The sequence below is a fragment of the Bos taurus genome, chromosome 9, assembly GCF_002263795.3.
Source record: "Bos taurus isolate L1 Dominette 01449 registration number 42190680 breed Hereford chromosome 9, ARS-UCD2.0, whole genome shotgun sequence".
NCBI classification, from domain to species: domain Eukaryota; kingdom Metazoa; phylum Chordata; class Mammalia; order Artiodactyla; family Bovidae; genus Bos; species Bos taurus.
In genome coordinates, this window is record NC_037336.1 from 101,437,737 (window position 1) to 101,454,945 (window position 17,209).

General features: G+C 56.1%; 1 protein-coding gene across 8 annotated transcripts in view; it reads right to left on the bottom strand.

Moving 5' to 3' along the window:
* Nucleotides 1-17,209, bottom strand: part of RPS6KA2 (ribosomal protein S6 kinase A2) — a 334,749-nt gene that overhangs the window by 44,330 nt on the left and 273,210 nt on the right. For all 8 annotated transcript variants that reach the window (XM_005211107.5, XM_010808735.4, XM_010808737.4 and 5 more), the window contains 4 exons: nucleotides 14,763-14,800; nucleotides 12,582-12,724; nucleotides 9,351-9,421; nucleotides 7,379-7,467 (listed from right to left, as the gene is read on the bottom strand). In XM_005211107.5, coding sequence (XP_005211164.1) covers nucleotides 7,379-7,467; nucleotides 9,351-9,421; nucleotides 12,582-12,724; nucleotides 14,763-14,800 — 341 coding nt within the window. The remainder of the gene's footprint in view (nucleotides 1-7,378; nucleotides 7,468-9,350; nucleotides 9,422-12,581; nucleotides 12,725-14,762; nucleotides 14,801-17,209) is intronic.

A 17,209-nucleotide genomic window follows, 5' to 3' on the forward strand; every position in this document is an offset into this window, starting at 1 on the left:
AGGCCCGGCCCAGCCTCCATCAGAACCAGCAGCGGGCCGGATCTTCCTGAAGGATGAGAGGACACGGTGTCCTGCAGGACAGCAGCCTGGAGACAGGCCAGCAGGGAGCCGCGTCCACCCCGCGAGCACTGCACTGAGTACGATAGAGCTGCCCGTTGCTTATTGCTGCTTCACCTCTGCCCGCTTTGCTGCTGACGTTGCATCCCGAGGCCCGAGGGAGGGGGTACGCGGAGGACTTCAGGGCAGCGGACATACGTTGTCACGGACCCCACACCTCCCAGAGTGAACCCTGCCGGGACCTCCACGTCTCAGGGAGTGAGTAGGTGCTGATCATCAAGACTAACGAAGGCGGGATTTGCCACGGACACGGGAAGGGGTGGCGGGCCGCCTCCAGTGGGCAAGTCCAGCTCCTGCTGCACGTCGAGGGGAAAAAGGCTTTCCAGCTCAAAGGAACAGGCCGTGCAGGAGGCACCCCGAGCGCCAGGGGCCCAGCCCTGCCCCAGTGCAGAACCTCGTCCAGGTCCAGCCCCACTCAGCCGGCCCCCACCCCAACCTGAGGTCTCGTCCTCGGGAGGGAGGCAGGAAGACGTGGAGGACAGATGGCACGTGGCCACCTCAAGCCACTGCGGTCCCTGTGGAGCTCCCAGCCCAGCCTCACCATCCAGCCTGAGGAGCCGAGGGACCCTCCCCCCAGGACGCTGGGGGGTCCCAGGAGACACAGCCTGCTGTGGGCCTCGTCGGGAAGCTGCATCAGGTCATCTCTAGGTGGGCGAGGGTCCAGCCGGCTCCCACCTTGGCCGGGAAGCCTGGCCAGGCCAGCACGGTGGGAAAGAGCCCCTGCCCCTGTCACCACACTAGCCTCCAGGACCTGCCGATCAGCCCTTTGATGTGCAGATGACCAGAGACAGGAGGAAGGGGTCAGACCTGGAATGCTCCCCTCCAGGGACCCGGGAGGCAGACACATCAGAGGGCTTTCCCACTAAGTGAGACACTGCACCCCAGGACCACCAGGGAAGTCCCTCATGTAATCTTTTAGAGCATCCTGTGCAATAAATCAGTAACAGTCACAGGAGCACCTTCCTGAGGTCTGCGATCTGTTCTCTGAATTACCAAAGCTGGTGGGGAGGGGGGTGGTCCTGGGAACCCTGGGTTTACACCTGGTCAGCAGGAAGCACAGCGACGACCTGGGACCCCTGGCTGGTGTCTGAGGTGGGGGGTCTGATGGGAGTGACCGTGACCCTCTGGGGTCCAGGATAACTCAGGTGGTCAGAACTGCGCTGAATCCTAGGACCCAGTGGGTGTCTGCGGAGACAGGGAGAGTCCGTTCATGTGGAAGCCCCGAGCGTCTAGTGCCAGGAGCGTTGTCAGTAGTGGAGAGAAACAGCATTGTCTGAGGACCCTCTGCAAGTCCGTGCCCATCTCCAGAGAAACCCCTGACCTGAGTCTGGAGAGCTCGCCCAGCCTGGATGTCCCCAGCACCTGGCAGTCCTCCCAGGGGCCCAGGCAGCTGCGGGAATGTGTCGACAATGAACGTTCTGGCTTCGTGCCCACCTGCACGCAGGCCTCCTTTGCTGAAGCCCAGGATTCAGGATTGAAAAAGACTTCTGGCCACCATGAGTAAAGCAAAATGAAAAATCACCTCTGATTTGTACTCTTTCAGCTTTTTGGGGGGCTTCCCTGGTGGCTCAGATGGTAAAGAATCCTCCTGCAATGCAAGAGACCCAGATTCGATCCCTGGGTCAGGAAGATCCCCTGAAGGAGGAAGTGGCAACCCACTCCAGGATTCTTGCCTGGAGAATCCCCATGGACAGGGGAGCCTGGCGGGCTACAATCTACAGCCTTTGCGGGGTCGCAAAGAGCTGGACAAGATCGAGTGATAAATGCTTTCATCCGTCTTTTTTGCATGTTTTACCCATTGCATTTCACGCTCATTCATTGTCTGCAAGGACACGCCGCTGGAACCCAAACAAAACAAGACAGACAGGAAATACAGGTGTTGGTATAACTACAAGTCTCTGTTGCACCAGCTGGGTTTCCTTGGGCACATTTTTATCTGCACCTTCTTCCGCTGAGTGAGATTCTGCACCATGTCTGTGCTTCTAGGCCTCAGTAAACACTCGACGGTGAACTGACACTTTGGTTATGACTCAAAAATTATAAGTATTCCAAAGCAGGGAAATGTAAATCAGAGAGTTTCTGCACGCAGCTCTCTGAAGCCTGTGTCAACCTTCCTCGGGGAAGTGGGGTGATTATTTTGGATTCCAGTTCTATTTATCTTCTCTTGAAACACGTTAACATAGTCTACTCTGCACTTGACAACTCCTTTTTGTTTAAACACGCAGTGAGCAGAGATCCATCCTGGGAGAGTCCAGGGGAGTCTGTGCTCGTCGCTGAATCTCAGCTGACTTGCATGGAGTTGTCACCAAATGCACTCAAGTCTCACTCTGTCCCCAGAGGCAAGAAGAAGACACAAAGGCAGGTGCCCATGGATGGAAACATTAAGAACAGAAGAGCAATCTCTAGGCAGTTTAGCGAGTCTTCACTAAGATCCCCGATGCCAGCCAAATACGCAGATTCAAGAATTCACGCTTATCCTCTGCAGCACGAGTAAGTACCACATTTAATTACTTCTGTTGTGATCACTCGAGGGCCGTCTTCCCGAACGTGGCTCTTTGGACCACGTCTGGACTTCTCCGTGCTGGTCCAGTGGTGATATTACATTCGTGGGAAACGCCTCCACTGGGCACGGCTGTAGACGCAGCGCTGGGCCTGTGGCCGGGACCTGACCCCTTCTGACCCTGGTCACCTGGAGCCTTCCCCTGCACGTGTTTTAACAAGGCGACCCTGTTCATTTCCTCCTGGACTTAATCATCAACCAGCTCCCACATTCTCAGTAAATCATCCCTCAAAAGTTCTGAGGATCTGCCAAAAATGTTTTCCTTCGATCTTCCTGGCCATAGAAAGTTAGGGGAAATGTTTAACCCTGGGCCCTTCGTGACTGCTCAACTATCTATCTGGTGCTGGGTCTGTTGTCTGAGAGTCACAGAGTCGCTCTCTAGTTCTTTCGGGCGTGTCCACAATCCGCTCACGTCTGGCTATTTTCCTTGCATACTTTGCGTTCCATCAAACCCGCACACTCCTGGAGGCCAGTCTACAACCGCCCAGGATTTGAACACTAGGTCTCCTTTTTACGTCTTCATCACCCACAGATCATCTACACGTCACCGTCATGGCTGTGAAGTATCTTCGGTCAGCTTGATACTTCATCTGATGCTTAGAATCTTTGCTCAGCCCTGGCTGTATCTCCCAGGGCCCTGTCGACTGAGGGCAGGGCCCCCGAAGATCCCCAGGGCTGGTGTGGAACTGTCAGCTCCCCTTGAGGGGCAGGGTGTTCATCATGACCAAGCCATCAAGGGCCAGCCCAGCACGCGAGGTCTCGGTGGTGCCAGCAGGGCTGGAGGAGATGACAGGAGAGCGGGGTGGCCAGTGTATGAAGCCAGATCAGAAGAGCACAGCCCCTGGAGATGGACTCTGGAAAGGAGACGGAAACCGGAAGAGCAGAACCCTCGAAAGCAGATAGCCCTGCCCCTGTGTTCCCCGGGCAGTCGGTGGTAGCTCACTGGCCATGCTGTTTTATGCTCAGCGGCACGTCTGACTCCAGATCCTGCTGCCTGGTCTTCCAGGAGCCCGGGATGTCCCAGGACTCTCCAGAGAAGCTGCAGATGTTCATAGGGATGAACTAGGGACCCCCGGAGGGTTCTTCTCTAATTCACGACCAGAATGATCAGCAGAAAAACCAGACCCGCCTTGCTGCATCCTCAGAGGGTCCCACCCTGGGGACTGCTCAGCCTGCATGGTCTCCCTGGGCCTCCCCTCGGCCACCTGAGGTCACACGTGCTCTCACGTGCTACAGGATCCTCCATGGCTCTGTGTGCAGTGTTTCTCTGGCCCAGAACCCACGCCCCCCACTGCCCCCCCAGGCTAATACACACACAAGGCTTGGAGATGCACCCCAGGCCCTCAGGCAGCCCTGCCGGGGGGCCCTCCTGACTGCAGCAGCCGGTATATTTTGCGCTTGCTTCCATCACTGAACAAACCACAGTGCGTAATACACAAGGGTGAAGCCCAAATGGTCCAGTCTTCCAGCTGCTGGGTCCATTTGCACCGTGGTTGAAATAGACACACATTTGACTCCATTTTGGACGAATATAAAAGTAAAATCTCTCCACTTATGGCACAGAAAACAACGCTTTTCCTGCTGTCCCATGCACTGGCCACCGAGCCTCCGCCAGGCCTGGCTGGGGGCCTGCCTGCCCCTCCGTCTGCCTGTCCCCCCAGCCCCGCCCTGCCCCTGCCCCTTGCCTCTAGGTACTGCGTCCTACCAGGGGAGGGGGCTCCCTCTGCTGGCTCCTCAGCCTTCTCAGGTCTCAGGGAAAAGGCAGGGGTGAAATCCGCCCGAGATTTCTGGCCTCTTCACCCACATGACCGGGCTTCCCGGGCAGCACCACTGACCTGTGTCCCCAGCACCTGCCACAGCTGTGCGGGGCACCTCACTGGACAGGGCACGCCCATGGCCAGCAGTGGCCAGGGGACCTATACTCGGACTCTTTGGGTGAGGATGTCGTGCCTTCAGGGGACGACAGGGTGGAAACACCATCTCCAGGCTCGGCAGCCACCTCCAGCAGGCGATCTGGGGCAAGGGCCTCAGTCTCGTCACCTGCCAGGTGCGTGACACCAACCAGCTGAACTCCCGCCAATTCTTCCACTGCAGATGCTATGGACTCACTCTCGGAGGTACTGAGCTGTGTTCCTCCAAATTCATGTGGTCAAGTCCTAACCCCAGAACTTCACGGGAAACCTTATTTGGAAATGTGATTAGTTGGGATGAGTTCACCCTGGGGCAAGCTGGCCCCTGACCCCATATGGCTAGGGCCCTGATCAGTTCAGTTCAGTCGCTCAGTCGTGTCCAACTTTTTGTGACTCCATGGACTGCAGCACACCAGGCCTCCCTGTTCATTGCCAACTCCTGGAGCTTGCTCAAACTCATGTCCATCGAGTCGGTGATGCCATCCAGCCATCTCATCCTCTGTTGTCCCCTTCTCCTCCTGCCCTCAATCTTTCCCAGCATCAGGGTCTTTTCCAATGAGTCAGTTCTTTGCATCAGGTGGCCAAAATATTGGAGTTTCAGCTTTAGCATCAGTCCTTCCAATGACTATTCAGGACTGATTTCCTTTAGGATGGACTGGTTGGATCTCTTGCAGTTCAAGGGACTCTCAAGAGTCTTCTTCAACACCACAGTTCAAAAGCATCAATTCTTCAGCACTCAGCTTTCTTTATAGTCCAACTCTCACATCCATACACGACCACAGGAAAAACCATAGCTTTGACTAGACGGACCTTTGTTGGCGAAGTAATATCTCTGCTTTTTAATATGCTGTCTAGTCTCTGGGGTCACACAGAGTCGGACACGACTGAATCAATTTAGCAGCAGCAGCAGCAGGTTGGTCATAGATGAAGAGCAGAAGTTTGGGCAGAGGGGACCCCTCTACAGTTCAAGGATCAATTGACAGAGATCTGGGCTGACTTGAAGGTGATGGGGTCAAACCACAGATTGACGAGAGGACCCAGGGCTTAGGTGAGATCTTCTGATGTTGACAAACTCACCAAACGGCCAGGGGACTTTGGGGGGTGGGTCAAGAATAAGGCTCAGGGCAATCAAAAGGGGGAAGAAGTCCCAGCCTTCTAATTGAGCTGCCTGTGTAGAGCAAAATTAATCTACACAACATAATTTTCACTTTATAGGCCAAAGATTTAAGGCAATTAAATTTAGCAGCCGACCTGGGTCAAGTTGGGTGAGTAATAATTCCGACTATGATTTCCTCTTTATGTGAGTCTGCACATCCTATGACATTAATATGAAGTGGGCTCGCAGGATGGTCCATAACTCCTGGACCTTTACAATAATTCACTTTAGAGATCATCAGGAGGGCATTCTCTGGCCATGGATGGGCTGTTTTCCAAGCTGCTACAGGCTCCACTAGGCTAGTGTAATTTGATGATTATCCACCTAAATGAGATCAATCCATCTTTCTCTCTCATCAGGTATGCAAACTAAATAACAGAACAATATTCTGGGTTAGAGAACTATGATTTTTGTGATGTTAAAGTCTAAGACAAAAGTAAATTTAGAAAATTCTTTCCTTTTTCCGAAATAAAGGAAGAACAAATACATTTCCCCTCCCTTTGGTTTGGTCACAGTCGCCCACCAATGCCATGAATTCTCCCCACCAAATACCATGCTATTTGAAAGGAAAGAGGGACTCCCAAACAAAAGTCTTCAATCGCTACGAGAGACGAGACTGAGCTGCTTGTTCTGTGTGCTTGAGTGGATAAACGAGCTAATGTCTTCATTTCCAGTTCCTGACTCCAGTTTCTGCCTCTGGGGAGGTTAGGCAGGTGAGACCATACCTGGGCACTGCCCAAGGGCAGAGCAGTTGGGAGTGGAGTTGTGTGCCTGCTACCTAGGAGGCAAGTGCTTTGCACACATGCTCACATATGCATCCCTAACAGAACAGGTGTTCGGAGTTTGTTATGGCACTCACAAATGACAAGGCAGAGACTGGGCGGATTTTCATAACAAAACTTCAGTACTGAAATCAAAGTTTCGATCATCAGCAGATCTACTGGTGGGAGGTTGCGTGATGACTTCTCAGGGTGATAGACCAGAGCGGTCCCTCTTCTCCACCGCTGGTTCTCTCTTGTTCTGCTTCTGGCGTGGACTCAGGACCCAGCCGGGCGCTTCATTCTTCTTTGTCTGGTGCTGCCAGCCCTTCTAGAGACAGCCCAACAGTCCCTCGCCCACTCTGCCTTTTTGCAGTGATCTCAGGAAACAGTTTAATAAGACCTGTTAAAACGCACTGCACAGGACGATGGTTTCTTCTGCCAGTAACTGAGCCTTGGACAACTCTATCTGTCCAAGCGGCAGGGAAAGAAAGATGCCCTCCCCACCCCCCAGACCTGTGCACTCCGATTCTCTCTGCTTCCACACGTTCCTTTGTCCAACACACTGCGTGTTTCCTATGTGTCAGGTGTCGTGCTGGCTCTGGAGGTCTTCCTCACAACCCTGTGAAGAAGCTCTGCTACGACCCTCGCTTCACAGGTCAGGAACCCAGGCGCAGAGAGGGGCAGCCCTCTGCCGAAGGTTGCACAGCAAGGAAGTGCCCGGTGGGACGGGGTCCTGGTATTCCAGCCCCCCACCTGGCGCTGCCACGAGGGCTCCTCCTGAGCTCCGCTCCCCGCTGGGTCACACCTGTGCGTCTTCCACATTCCAATCACCCCCCGGGCAGCCCCGGGTGGCTCAGGGGTCAGGGGGGCTTACCCAGCCGGTTGCAGGGGTTCCGTTTGAAGAGCGCTCTCAGCAGACTCTGGGCCTCCACGCTGAGGAACTGCGGCATGCCTAGCTTGGCTCTGAAAAGCACAGTCATATTTTAGGGGAAGAAAGACGAGCCCAAGGGGGGCCAGAGTTTGCTCCAGTGCTCTGGGTTTCTGCAGTCAGCATCCACAGAGAAATCCAATCAAACCAACGTGACCAGAGCAGCTATTCACAGCAGCTGTTTAATAATTCATTAAAAACAATAAAGCCCCTAAAAATAAACAGCAATGCTCCCATGAACATAAGTAACATTTTAAATGGAAATTAACTATGTTTTCTGAGACAACGCCATCAAAGGCTTTGGAGAGACGAGTGGTGTTGCTGACATTTTGGGAATCTCTCTTGGTTTGATGAGGCAGCTGGATTCTCCCATGAGCCTCCAGTTTAGTCTGTGGCCACATCTGGGAAAGGAGGGCCTCGCAGGCCCCTGGGGTCCTGGACACCCCCTACCTTCAGGAACCACGTGACCACAGTCTGGTGCTGTCCCTTCAGAAATGCTGTCACTCCCAAGTGACAGGCTGTAAGTTCACACCTGGGATCTGCTGCGAGGAAATTATTCTAGCTCCAGAAAAAGGTCTTGTGCCCCCTTAGAATGAAAAGGAGCAGAGACCACCAATAGAAACAGCAGATTGCAGTTACGCCCGTCATCACAGTACAAGGTCCCCTGATACAGGAAACATTGTTCATGGGATGCCTCTTATTATGGGATGCCTCTTATTTATAAAATGACGTGATCTACAAAAATGCAAGGTTTGTAGGTGCCTCTCGGTTTTACAAAAGTTGTGTGTTCACCTGCAAGCAGAGTTTGAGAGAGCTGGTCATGAGGCCAAGCAGCTTCACAGCTTCTCCTGCAGGTGTGGTGAGCACCCCCTCCACGCCCCCCAACCCCCCGAGCAGGGAGAGCTGGAGTGACTTGGAGTCCACCCGTTCCAGGGGCCACTCGCCCGCTCGCGTCTGCCCTCCACCTGCTTCTCTCTCCCACAGATTGCTGTCTGACATCTGGCTCAGATGACGCCTGTTCACATTTAAGGAGTTACAGCAAGGGACTTCCTGCTGGTCCAGCTGTTAGGACCTGGTGTTTCCACTGCAGGGAGCGTGGGTTCAATCCCTGGTTGGGGAACTCTGGTGAATCCCAGGAGCCATGCAGTGAAGCCAATAAAACAAAATGATGTTTTAAAAAAAGATACTACAGAAAGACAGGCTCTGTGTTTAGATCTCTTTCTAGGGTTCTAAATGCAAAACCTATTTTCATGGTAAAATATTCTGCGTGAACATTAAGGAGAAAGTTATGTTCACCCTTAGTCACATGCTTCCCAGACAACGCTAGTGGTAAAGAACCCACCTGCCAATGCAGAAGACATGAGACAAGGGTTTGATCCCTGGGCTGGCAAGATCCCCTGGAGGAAGAAATGGCGACCCATTCCAGTATTCTTGCCTGGGAAATCCCATGGACAGAGGAGGCTGGTGGGCTATAGTCCATGGGGTCGCAAAGAGTCAGACATGACTGAAGCGACTTAGCATGCACACTCAGTCACACGGGACACACGAGTCCTGCCCATGTCAGGCAGGAGAGCTGAGGCCCCTGCACGAGCGGGCGACAGGCAGAGCAGGAGGCTCTCTCAGGAGCTCCTGCGCCCTCTGCCCCTGAGTCTGCGTTTCTGAAGGTCATCTGCCATCACGTCTAAAGACCCTGCCACGGGACAACTTTGATGAGCTTCACAAATGGGAGACAGAATCTTCAATAGAAGATTTCATCAGAATCACACCCCACTCGCTTTATCCACTGACAGGGAAATGCCAAGGGTGCTCACTACCATCACTGCCTACTGGACACTCCTGGTTTCAAAGACGGAAGCTCTTGCTATCAGAAGGGGCGAGCAAGTGCTGGGGTGGATCCCACGGTGGGAGTTTGACTCACTTGAGGATGAGGGCCATGGTCTCCTTCCTGTCCTTCCCCTGGAACGGCAGTGACCCCGTGAGCATCTCGAACTGCAGAGCAACACAGAACAGGAGCAAGTGTTCAGACCAACCCCACTGCCCAGTGGAGAGACCCAGACGGGCAGCGTGCGCCCGAGTTCACGCGGCCATTCGAAGTCCTGGTCAAATACGTGCAGGCTGGCCCACGTGGTTGCTTGGAACAGAGCTGCATGGTGGGCCTCAGCGTTCACTGCAGAGATGGATGGGCGGGCGATCAACAGTCACCAACTCAGCTCCACGACAGGGAGCAGGGGTCAGTGCTGGGACGGGGACCTGCAGGGATGGCAGGATATGGCCACACACCCTCCACGGGGCGACTGAGGACCCGTCCTTCCCTGGAGGGTGCAGTGGAGCAGCTCAGCGAGAAGGAGGCGGGGGCTGGGGCGGGGGGAGATCTCTCGGTCCAGATCGAATGCGAGGATGCACCGTGGACTCAGAGCCGTGCAGACTCATCATCATCAGGACAACCCTCCTCCTTCACCCTACTGTGATCCCCACCCAGCGGTCATGAGACACTGAACGGTGGAGCAGACCGGCCCCTAAGCGGGTAATTCAGGACAGAGTGTCCTGCGCCCAAGAGCAGGGTGGCCGGACAGTCCCTGCAGTGAGGACCGCGGCAGACAGCAGGGGCGAGAGGCCAGCCTCTCTGGGCCACTGTCTCCAAAGTTCTGGGCCATTTCCTGGGGCGCAGAGGCGGGGGTGGGCCGGGGAGCCCAGGCATGCTCTGCACTCACTGCCTGTGGACCCTCGGGGCCTAGACCTTCCTGGGCTGGGGACCCGTGAAGGTCTCCCCTGCGCCCGGGAGACCCTCACAGAGACAGGTGTTCATGGCACAAGATGAGACGCTTGTGTTCATGAGCCAAGGTGAGGCAAAGCGCCAAGAGGACACAGAGCCCGAGCGCCGCTCCCGCCCTCCTCTCTTCTCGTCTGCCTTTCACGTCTCTTCTCCTGGCTGCTTTTCATTTCATCTTTCTTCTTGTGTCTTCACGGTTCCTTTTTTCCCTCTTTCAGTCTCTCCATTTATTAAACATGCAATGACTTTGACCAGAAAGCAGCATGTAAGGCATATTTTAGATTTTGTGTCTGTTGTCTTAATATATACAGACGTGGGCGAGGTGGACAGCATGGCCCCGCTCCCCCAGAAGCCTCACAGCGCCAACTCCGGGTGGCTCTGCCGCGCGTGGATTTGCGTGCAGTCTTCTGTGCTGTGCTGGCCGCTGAGACGGTCCTTCTCCCCAGGCTCAGGCCGGCCTCGGGCTCTGCCACTGATGAACGTCAGGTACACAGAGACACACGTGGCGTTCTGTGACCTCAGAGCTTCAGGCACGGGCTCCCTGCGGAACCGCTGTGTGGTCTCTGGTGAGGACAGTGTGCACCCTGAGGGCTCGGAGAGTGTAGGGGCGGGGTCCAGGCACAGGCGCAAGCCGGGGGCCCTCAGGGAGCCGCCCTGCCCCGTGCTTCTCAGGAGGATGGAGGGGGACAGAGGGGGATGGAGGCTGAAGAACTGGAATCGCTTCTGAAGATGCAGAGCTGTGACCTGGGACCGGGAAGCCCATGTCAGGAAGGTGAGACCAAACTTCTGGTAAAATGTGCAGTGAGGGTGCTGACGCCCCACGCCCACCCCCACCGCACACCCTCCAGACAGGGCGACGGGGGAGCACCCACATGGATGGGAGCAGAGGCGAGGAGGCGGTTACCTTTCAGGGGAGAAGCTAACCTGATGGTCTCACTGATGTGTCTAAAGAGAGACGGCTGGTCGGAAGGGACAGCTGGACGTCCCATCTCAGGGGCCTCCGCCGTGAAGACGGACTGAGTCTCAGCTGAGGCCACTCGCGGTCTAAATAACCAAGAACGCAGAGAGCATCACCAGCCCCTGGCAGCCAGCACTCATGGGGCCGCGTGAGGTCAGCAGCTTGTGCCGATCACCTTGTCTGGATTAACCCGCTTCATTTGCTGTGACTCTGTTTGGGGAGCAGCCTTCTCATCACAGTTTGACTTCCTTGTGAGTGGCTGGAGGGGAGAGATCACACTGACTCTGGAGGTGGGGGTGCTGCCCAGCACGGCAGGCGGTCTCTTCTGGAAACCCGTGCGCTGGCATCTTGGCTGAGGCCGTGGGAACTGACCCCTGTCCCCTGAGCTGGTTCAACGTGTCTGCCCTACAGACAGAGGTCGGGGTCTGCACTGACAAGTCCAATCAGCCTACACTTCTGAGTCTGCGGGGCCAACGACCAGAAGCTAGAGACCAAGTGAGCCTCCTGGGTGCCGGCCGGAAGGCACAGGAGTGACACCCTGCAGGACAGAGGCCAGAGGTCCTGTGGCCAGGGTGCGAGGCGTCTGCTGGAAAGAGGCAGCCGAACAACCTCCGTGGAATCTCCGAGAACTCCCGTCACTCGGTCTCCTCATCCGTTAGACGCACAAGGAGGAGGGGGCTGGACAACCCGGAGAGGCCACGATGCTTCTCCCATCCAGTGTCAGACCCAAGAACCTCAGAGGTCTGGTTCCTGCTGAGGACTCACAAACGTGGAGGGGCCGCCAGCCCAGGGCCCGGTGCAGGGGGGCTGGACGGGGGCAGGGGACGAGGAAGGCTGAGGACGGGAGGACCGCGTGGGCCAGCACCCCTTTTGTCGTGACTACGGGACATCCCGTCTAGAAGGTGTTTGCTGCATGCTCTGCGAACGAAAGATCCGAAGAAAATCCACATTTCTAGACGTATATGTAAAAATGCTCCACTCGTGTATTTTGGTTCATGGTGACTTTTATGACTAAGTGGAGGGATTCTGTGATTGAAGTAAGAAAAGCATCTTTAATCTGGAAATGACCGCACCCTTTAAAATAACATTAAGAGCGTTAAGGATAAAGAAGGTCTGACTCTTCACACATCTGTATCCTTAGCTGAATCCCAGCTCTGTTTCCCGATGCTGGGAGCCTGGGGAGGATGGAGGGGAGGCTGCCAGGAAATGCCAGGCTCAGGAATGGATGAGTCACACAATGGGCATTGTTTTCCTGGGTTGTTCCCGGATCTCTGTGCTATGGGGGTGGGTGGGCGCACAGGGCACAGCGTCCCGGGCGCCTGTAGACTGTGGGTGCCCCACCGCGCGCACGCCCTACCACGAGCACGCCCCACCGCGCGCACGCCGTACCACGAGCACGCCCCACCGCGCGCACGCCCTACCATGAGCACGCCGAAGGACCACCAGTCCGCACTCTGCGTGTGGCCCCTCCGGTTCACCACCTCAGGCGCCATGTACTCGATCGTCCCGCAGAAGGAGTAGGCTCTCTTGTCGTGGTCGATGGCCTCTTTACTCAGCCCGAAATCTACAGGGACACACCGCACACAGCGCTCAGTCTCTGGGTGGTGCTCAGACCCCTGGCTGCCCGGCCAGCCCTCCCCACCTCCCTCCCGGGGCCACGCGGCCTGCAGAGGCTGAGCCAGGCCCCGCGCCTCCCCGTGAGATTCTGTCGGGATGAACACGTGCAGGAGTGCTCGCAAGGGTACCAAGAGTCTGTGTTCTGATGCCCGACGCCACTTCCCCAGAGGCCGTTTTTGGCAGGACACCCTGGATGTCGGCGGCCTGGGGAGAGGCTCTGGAGTTGCTCTGATGGACGGGCAGGGAGAGGACCCCTATTCCAAAGGAAGGGACCAGAAAAGGGTCACGGGCACAAGGGTACTCAGGAAGGTGGCCCCCAGTGGTGAGGCAAGAAGCAGAAGACAGACAAGTCTGACGGGGCTTTGGAGCTCCTGCCGTGGGTCACCGTCCCCAGATCTCATCCTCAAAGCCAGCCAAGGGGGCCGTCCTGCCACGCTCCTGTTACTGCACCCAGCGGGTGGGGGACACAGTGAGCCCGCCGGTCCTGAGACTACAGACCCCTCCAGTTCATCATCTGTGAACTTCAGGCTACCTAACCTCCTCCCGGGCGGAGTGAGGACCAAGCGAGCCCGCGGCTAAGACAGCCTCCCCGCCACCCCCGTGGGTCTGACACTCACGGCCGAAGCGACTTGCTCTGCACATGAGAGTCTCGGGGGCTTGTCTGTCATTTGTGCCAAAATGACAGATCATGACAAATGACTAACTCGGGGTCACTAATAAATAACAGAGATGGCAACGATTGCATCAGAGGAAGCCAAAATCCTCTGATGAGCCCCGCAGGGCGGCAGGTGTCCAGTGTGCTGTGGGGGAAGAGCAGAGAAACAGCCCCAGAAAGAGTGAAGCGGCTGGGCCAGAGCCGAAGCGATGCCAGTTGTGGATGTGTCTGGAGGTGAAAGTAAAGTCCGAGGCTACAAAGAACAGCACTGAATAGGGAACCGGAACATTAGGTCCATGAACCAAGGCAAATTGGAAGTGGTCAAGCAGGAGATGGCAAGTGTGAACATCAACATTTTAGGAATCAGAGAACTAAAATGGGCCAGAATGGGTGAATTTAACTCAGGTGACCATTATGTCTACTACCGTGGGCAAGAATCCCTTAGAAGAAATGGAGTAGCCATCATGGTCAACAAAAGGGTCTGAAATGCAGTTTTAGGGTGCAATCTCAAAAATGACAGAATGATCTCTGTTCGTTTCCAAGGCAAACCATTCAGCATCACAGTAATCCAAGTCTGTGCCCCGACTGCTGATGCTGAAGAAGCTGAAGTTCTGAACCATTCAGTTCTATGAAGACCGACAAGACCTTGTATAACTAACACCAAAAGAAAACCCTATGATGTGACACATACATTTAATGTGACTGCTCATGCTTATTCCAGCTACCTCTGTACACATGTGTACACGTGGTTTATATAACACATGTGCGCAGTTCCTCACTCAGCAGAGAAACCCGGAAAGGTATTACCAGAACCTAAAATCTCCATGAAACGCCTGGCTGGCACTTCAGAACTGTTTTACCCGGGTGCAGAGTCAGGTTTAGGTTCCAGCTTGTAAGCGTTAGTCTCTTCTGCTGCCCTCTGTGGGCAGCACAGAGGCACCATCAGGTCAGAGTGGGCTCTGCAGCAGCCACACCAGTAGACACTGCAGGCGCCTTCCAACCTGTGGCCCCCTGCCCCTAGGGTGCCTCCTGAAGGGTTTGTCACATTAGTGCCACGTTCTCATGCATAATTCACGAGAAGCTTAAAAAGTCTAACTGTGACATTAGAGAGAAGTTACTGTCAGTTACTCTGTGCTCTGCGCAGGGACGTGGTGGGGCATCAGGAGTGGGGTGAGCCAGCCCAGAGGAGAGAAGAGGCCTCAGGGAGACCAGAAGGAGCTGCAGCCACGGGGACGCGTGTGCACGCGCTGCTGATGGGGGCCTGGGCTGGCGCCCCGTGTACCAGGGCCGGGACAAAGTCAACAGTTGGGGGTAGGGGAGACTTACACACCTGTGATCTTAATATGCCCCTCTTCGTCCAGGAGGATGCTGGAAGAAAGGGGAGGAAAACAGATGCTTTGAGAAGAGACACGGGAGAGGGCACGTGGACACCAGGGGACCCGCCCAGGCCCCGGGGAGCAGTCTCCATGCCAGATAGGGGGTGCCTGCTGGCCCCCCGGCTGCTGCGTCTCTGGTCAGCAGCTTCCGCTGGGTTGGGCGCGCACAGACCCTTGGTGTATGGGGCAGGGGGCACCCCTGTGTCCTTGTACCTGTTCACCAGGCTCGCGGGGGATGGCAGGTCTGAGACCTTCTCAAGCCCGGGGGGACGGTTTGCCCCCCCGCCCCCAGGACTGCCTGCCTTGTGAGAACAGGGCTGGGATGGGCCAGGAGCGCCTGAGCTGTGCAGACACAGAGCCCCTCAGGGATCTCCTGTCCCCAGGCGGGCGCTGGCTGGCCGGAGCCCACTCCTTCTCCCCGGATCTCCCCGGGAGCCCTGTCCTGGCTCTTGGGACCAGCCCCGAGCTCCAGGGAAACCCGTGAGATCTCAGGCTGGTCCCCTGGCCCCGGCCCTCGTCGCGGGCGTGGGCCACCTGGGAGCCCCACCAGGAGCCCTGTCCTGCCGCCCCCGGCTCTCTGCCGTGGGGCCGGGCTTGCTCCTGCGGGGGGCACGGTGGGGCTGGAGGCAGGCCAGCGCCCTGCGAGGCCCTGCTCCAGGTTGCAGCCCACGGCTCCTGGGGGGCTTCTGGTCACCCCGTCTCGCTCTTTGCTGTAACTAAACCCTGCTCCCCCAGCTCCTGGGAGGTGTCAGCCCAGCTCCAAAGAGACTGGGATGTACACTGTGAGGATTAACATGTGGATCCTTAAACACATTTGGGAAAGGGAGGGAGCTGGGACACAGGTCACCAGGAGGACACTAGGCGGAGGGCAGTGTCGGTCACAGCAGGACAGATGCTGTGTGACCCCACTCGCGTGGGGACCCAGAGCGGGACAGGACGGATGCCATGTGACCCCACTTGCGTGGGGACCCAGAGCGGTCAGGTCCGTGGAGACGGGGAGTGGGGGGTGGGAGGCGGTGTTTCCACGGGGAAGAGTGTCGGTTTTGCAGGATGGAGAGTTGGGGACGGAGGGTGGTGACGTACAACAGTGTCAGTGCTCTTGACACGACTAACCTGTGCCGTTGCAGATGGTCAAGATGGTCCATTTTATGTTATACTCACCTTGCCACAATTAAAAAAAATCAGCCATGGGATTAAAATACCCACTATTTCATGGAAAAGGGCAGGAAAAACCTACAGCATATAACTGAGGTGACATCTATAATGAAAGAAGCAAATGTTCTCGTCTTTGCTTCCAAGGCACACTTCACCTTTGCCCCAGAAGTGAGCAACTCTCAAGATTAACTCCTAATTCTCGTTCTTCCGCCTGCACTGACGTATTACCACGTCTAACTGTCCGGATCTCTCTGATCCTTAACCAGAGGGAGACTCGGGGTGCTGCCCTCCGGGTGGCCCAGGGCTCAGGGCAGGGGTGATGGTGGCCCCGCGCCCGCGGTGAAGGCGGCGTTTGCCGGGCACGGGGACACCCAGGAGAGGGCCTTTCACGGCTATTCACACATTCATCATTTACACGTGCGGCCAGAGATGCTCTGCCCAGCGGGCGCTCAGGCTGATGCCGGGCGTGGGTGTCAGGCAAACGCGCTTTGCGTCAGAGGCGTTGCCAACATTCCTGGCCTCCGGGCAAACCCGAGTGCTTCCGTCAGTGGCGGCTGCGTCTCAGAGCAGAGTGTGTGCTTTTCTCAGGTCGCGGCAGGTGAAGGAGTAAGGGACGGAGAATAAGGCGGGGAGTTTCACCTCCTGGGCCCTCGGGACCTGGGTTGCCTTTCGCCTCAAGCCTTGGGGTCCCTCCAGGCCCCACCTATCCAGCGGCAGGCATGGACCTCCGTCTACGGGGGGAGGGGGGGTGGGTTGGGGGGTGTTGTCAACCACTTCAGAGGGTTGAGAAATCACCAACTCTGCAGCAGAGACCACTGAACTTAAAACAGCACCCTACAGACCCCTCCTTTCCAAGTGGGTCCCTCCTAGACTGTTAGCTCTGCATAGAAAATAGCAGGGAAATGCCTGAAATAAGAATATTACTATGTGGGGGGACTTTAAAAAAATTTAGACTGGATTAGCAAAATATCGTAGAAACAACATTACAGATGATCGTTGCCAAAGATACAGGAATCTATTTGGGATCTGGGCTGCGAATCTGGTCCACTGTCTTTTAGAAAACCTTGGAGCAGCTCAACTGACTCATCACCTAGAAACGGGCCCGCTGAGGCAGCTGAAGGGCTTCCAGAACCTGGAGGTGGAGGTGGGCCAGAGGCCAGCCTGGAGGAGGAGGTGTGTGGGGGATGGGCCCCTGCAGGACGGGCCCCACCTAAGGGGGACAGCAGGTGTGGTTGGAGGGGCGGAG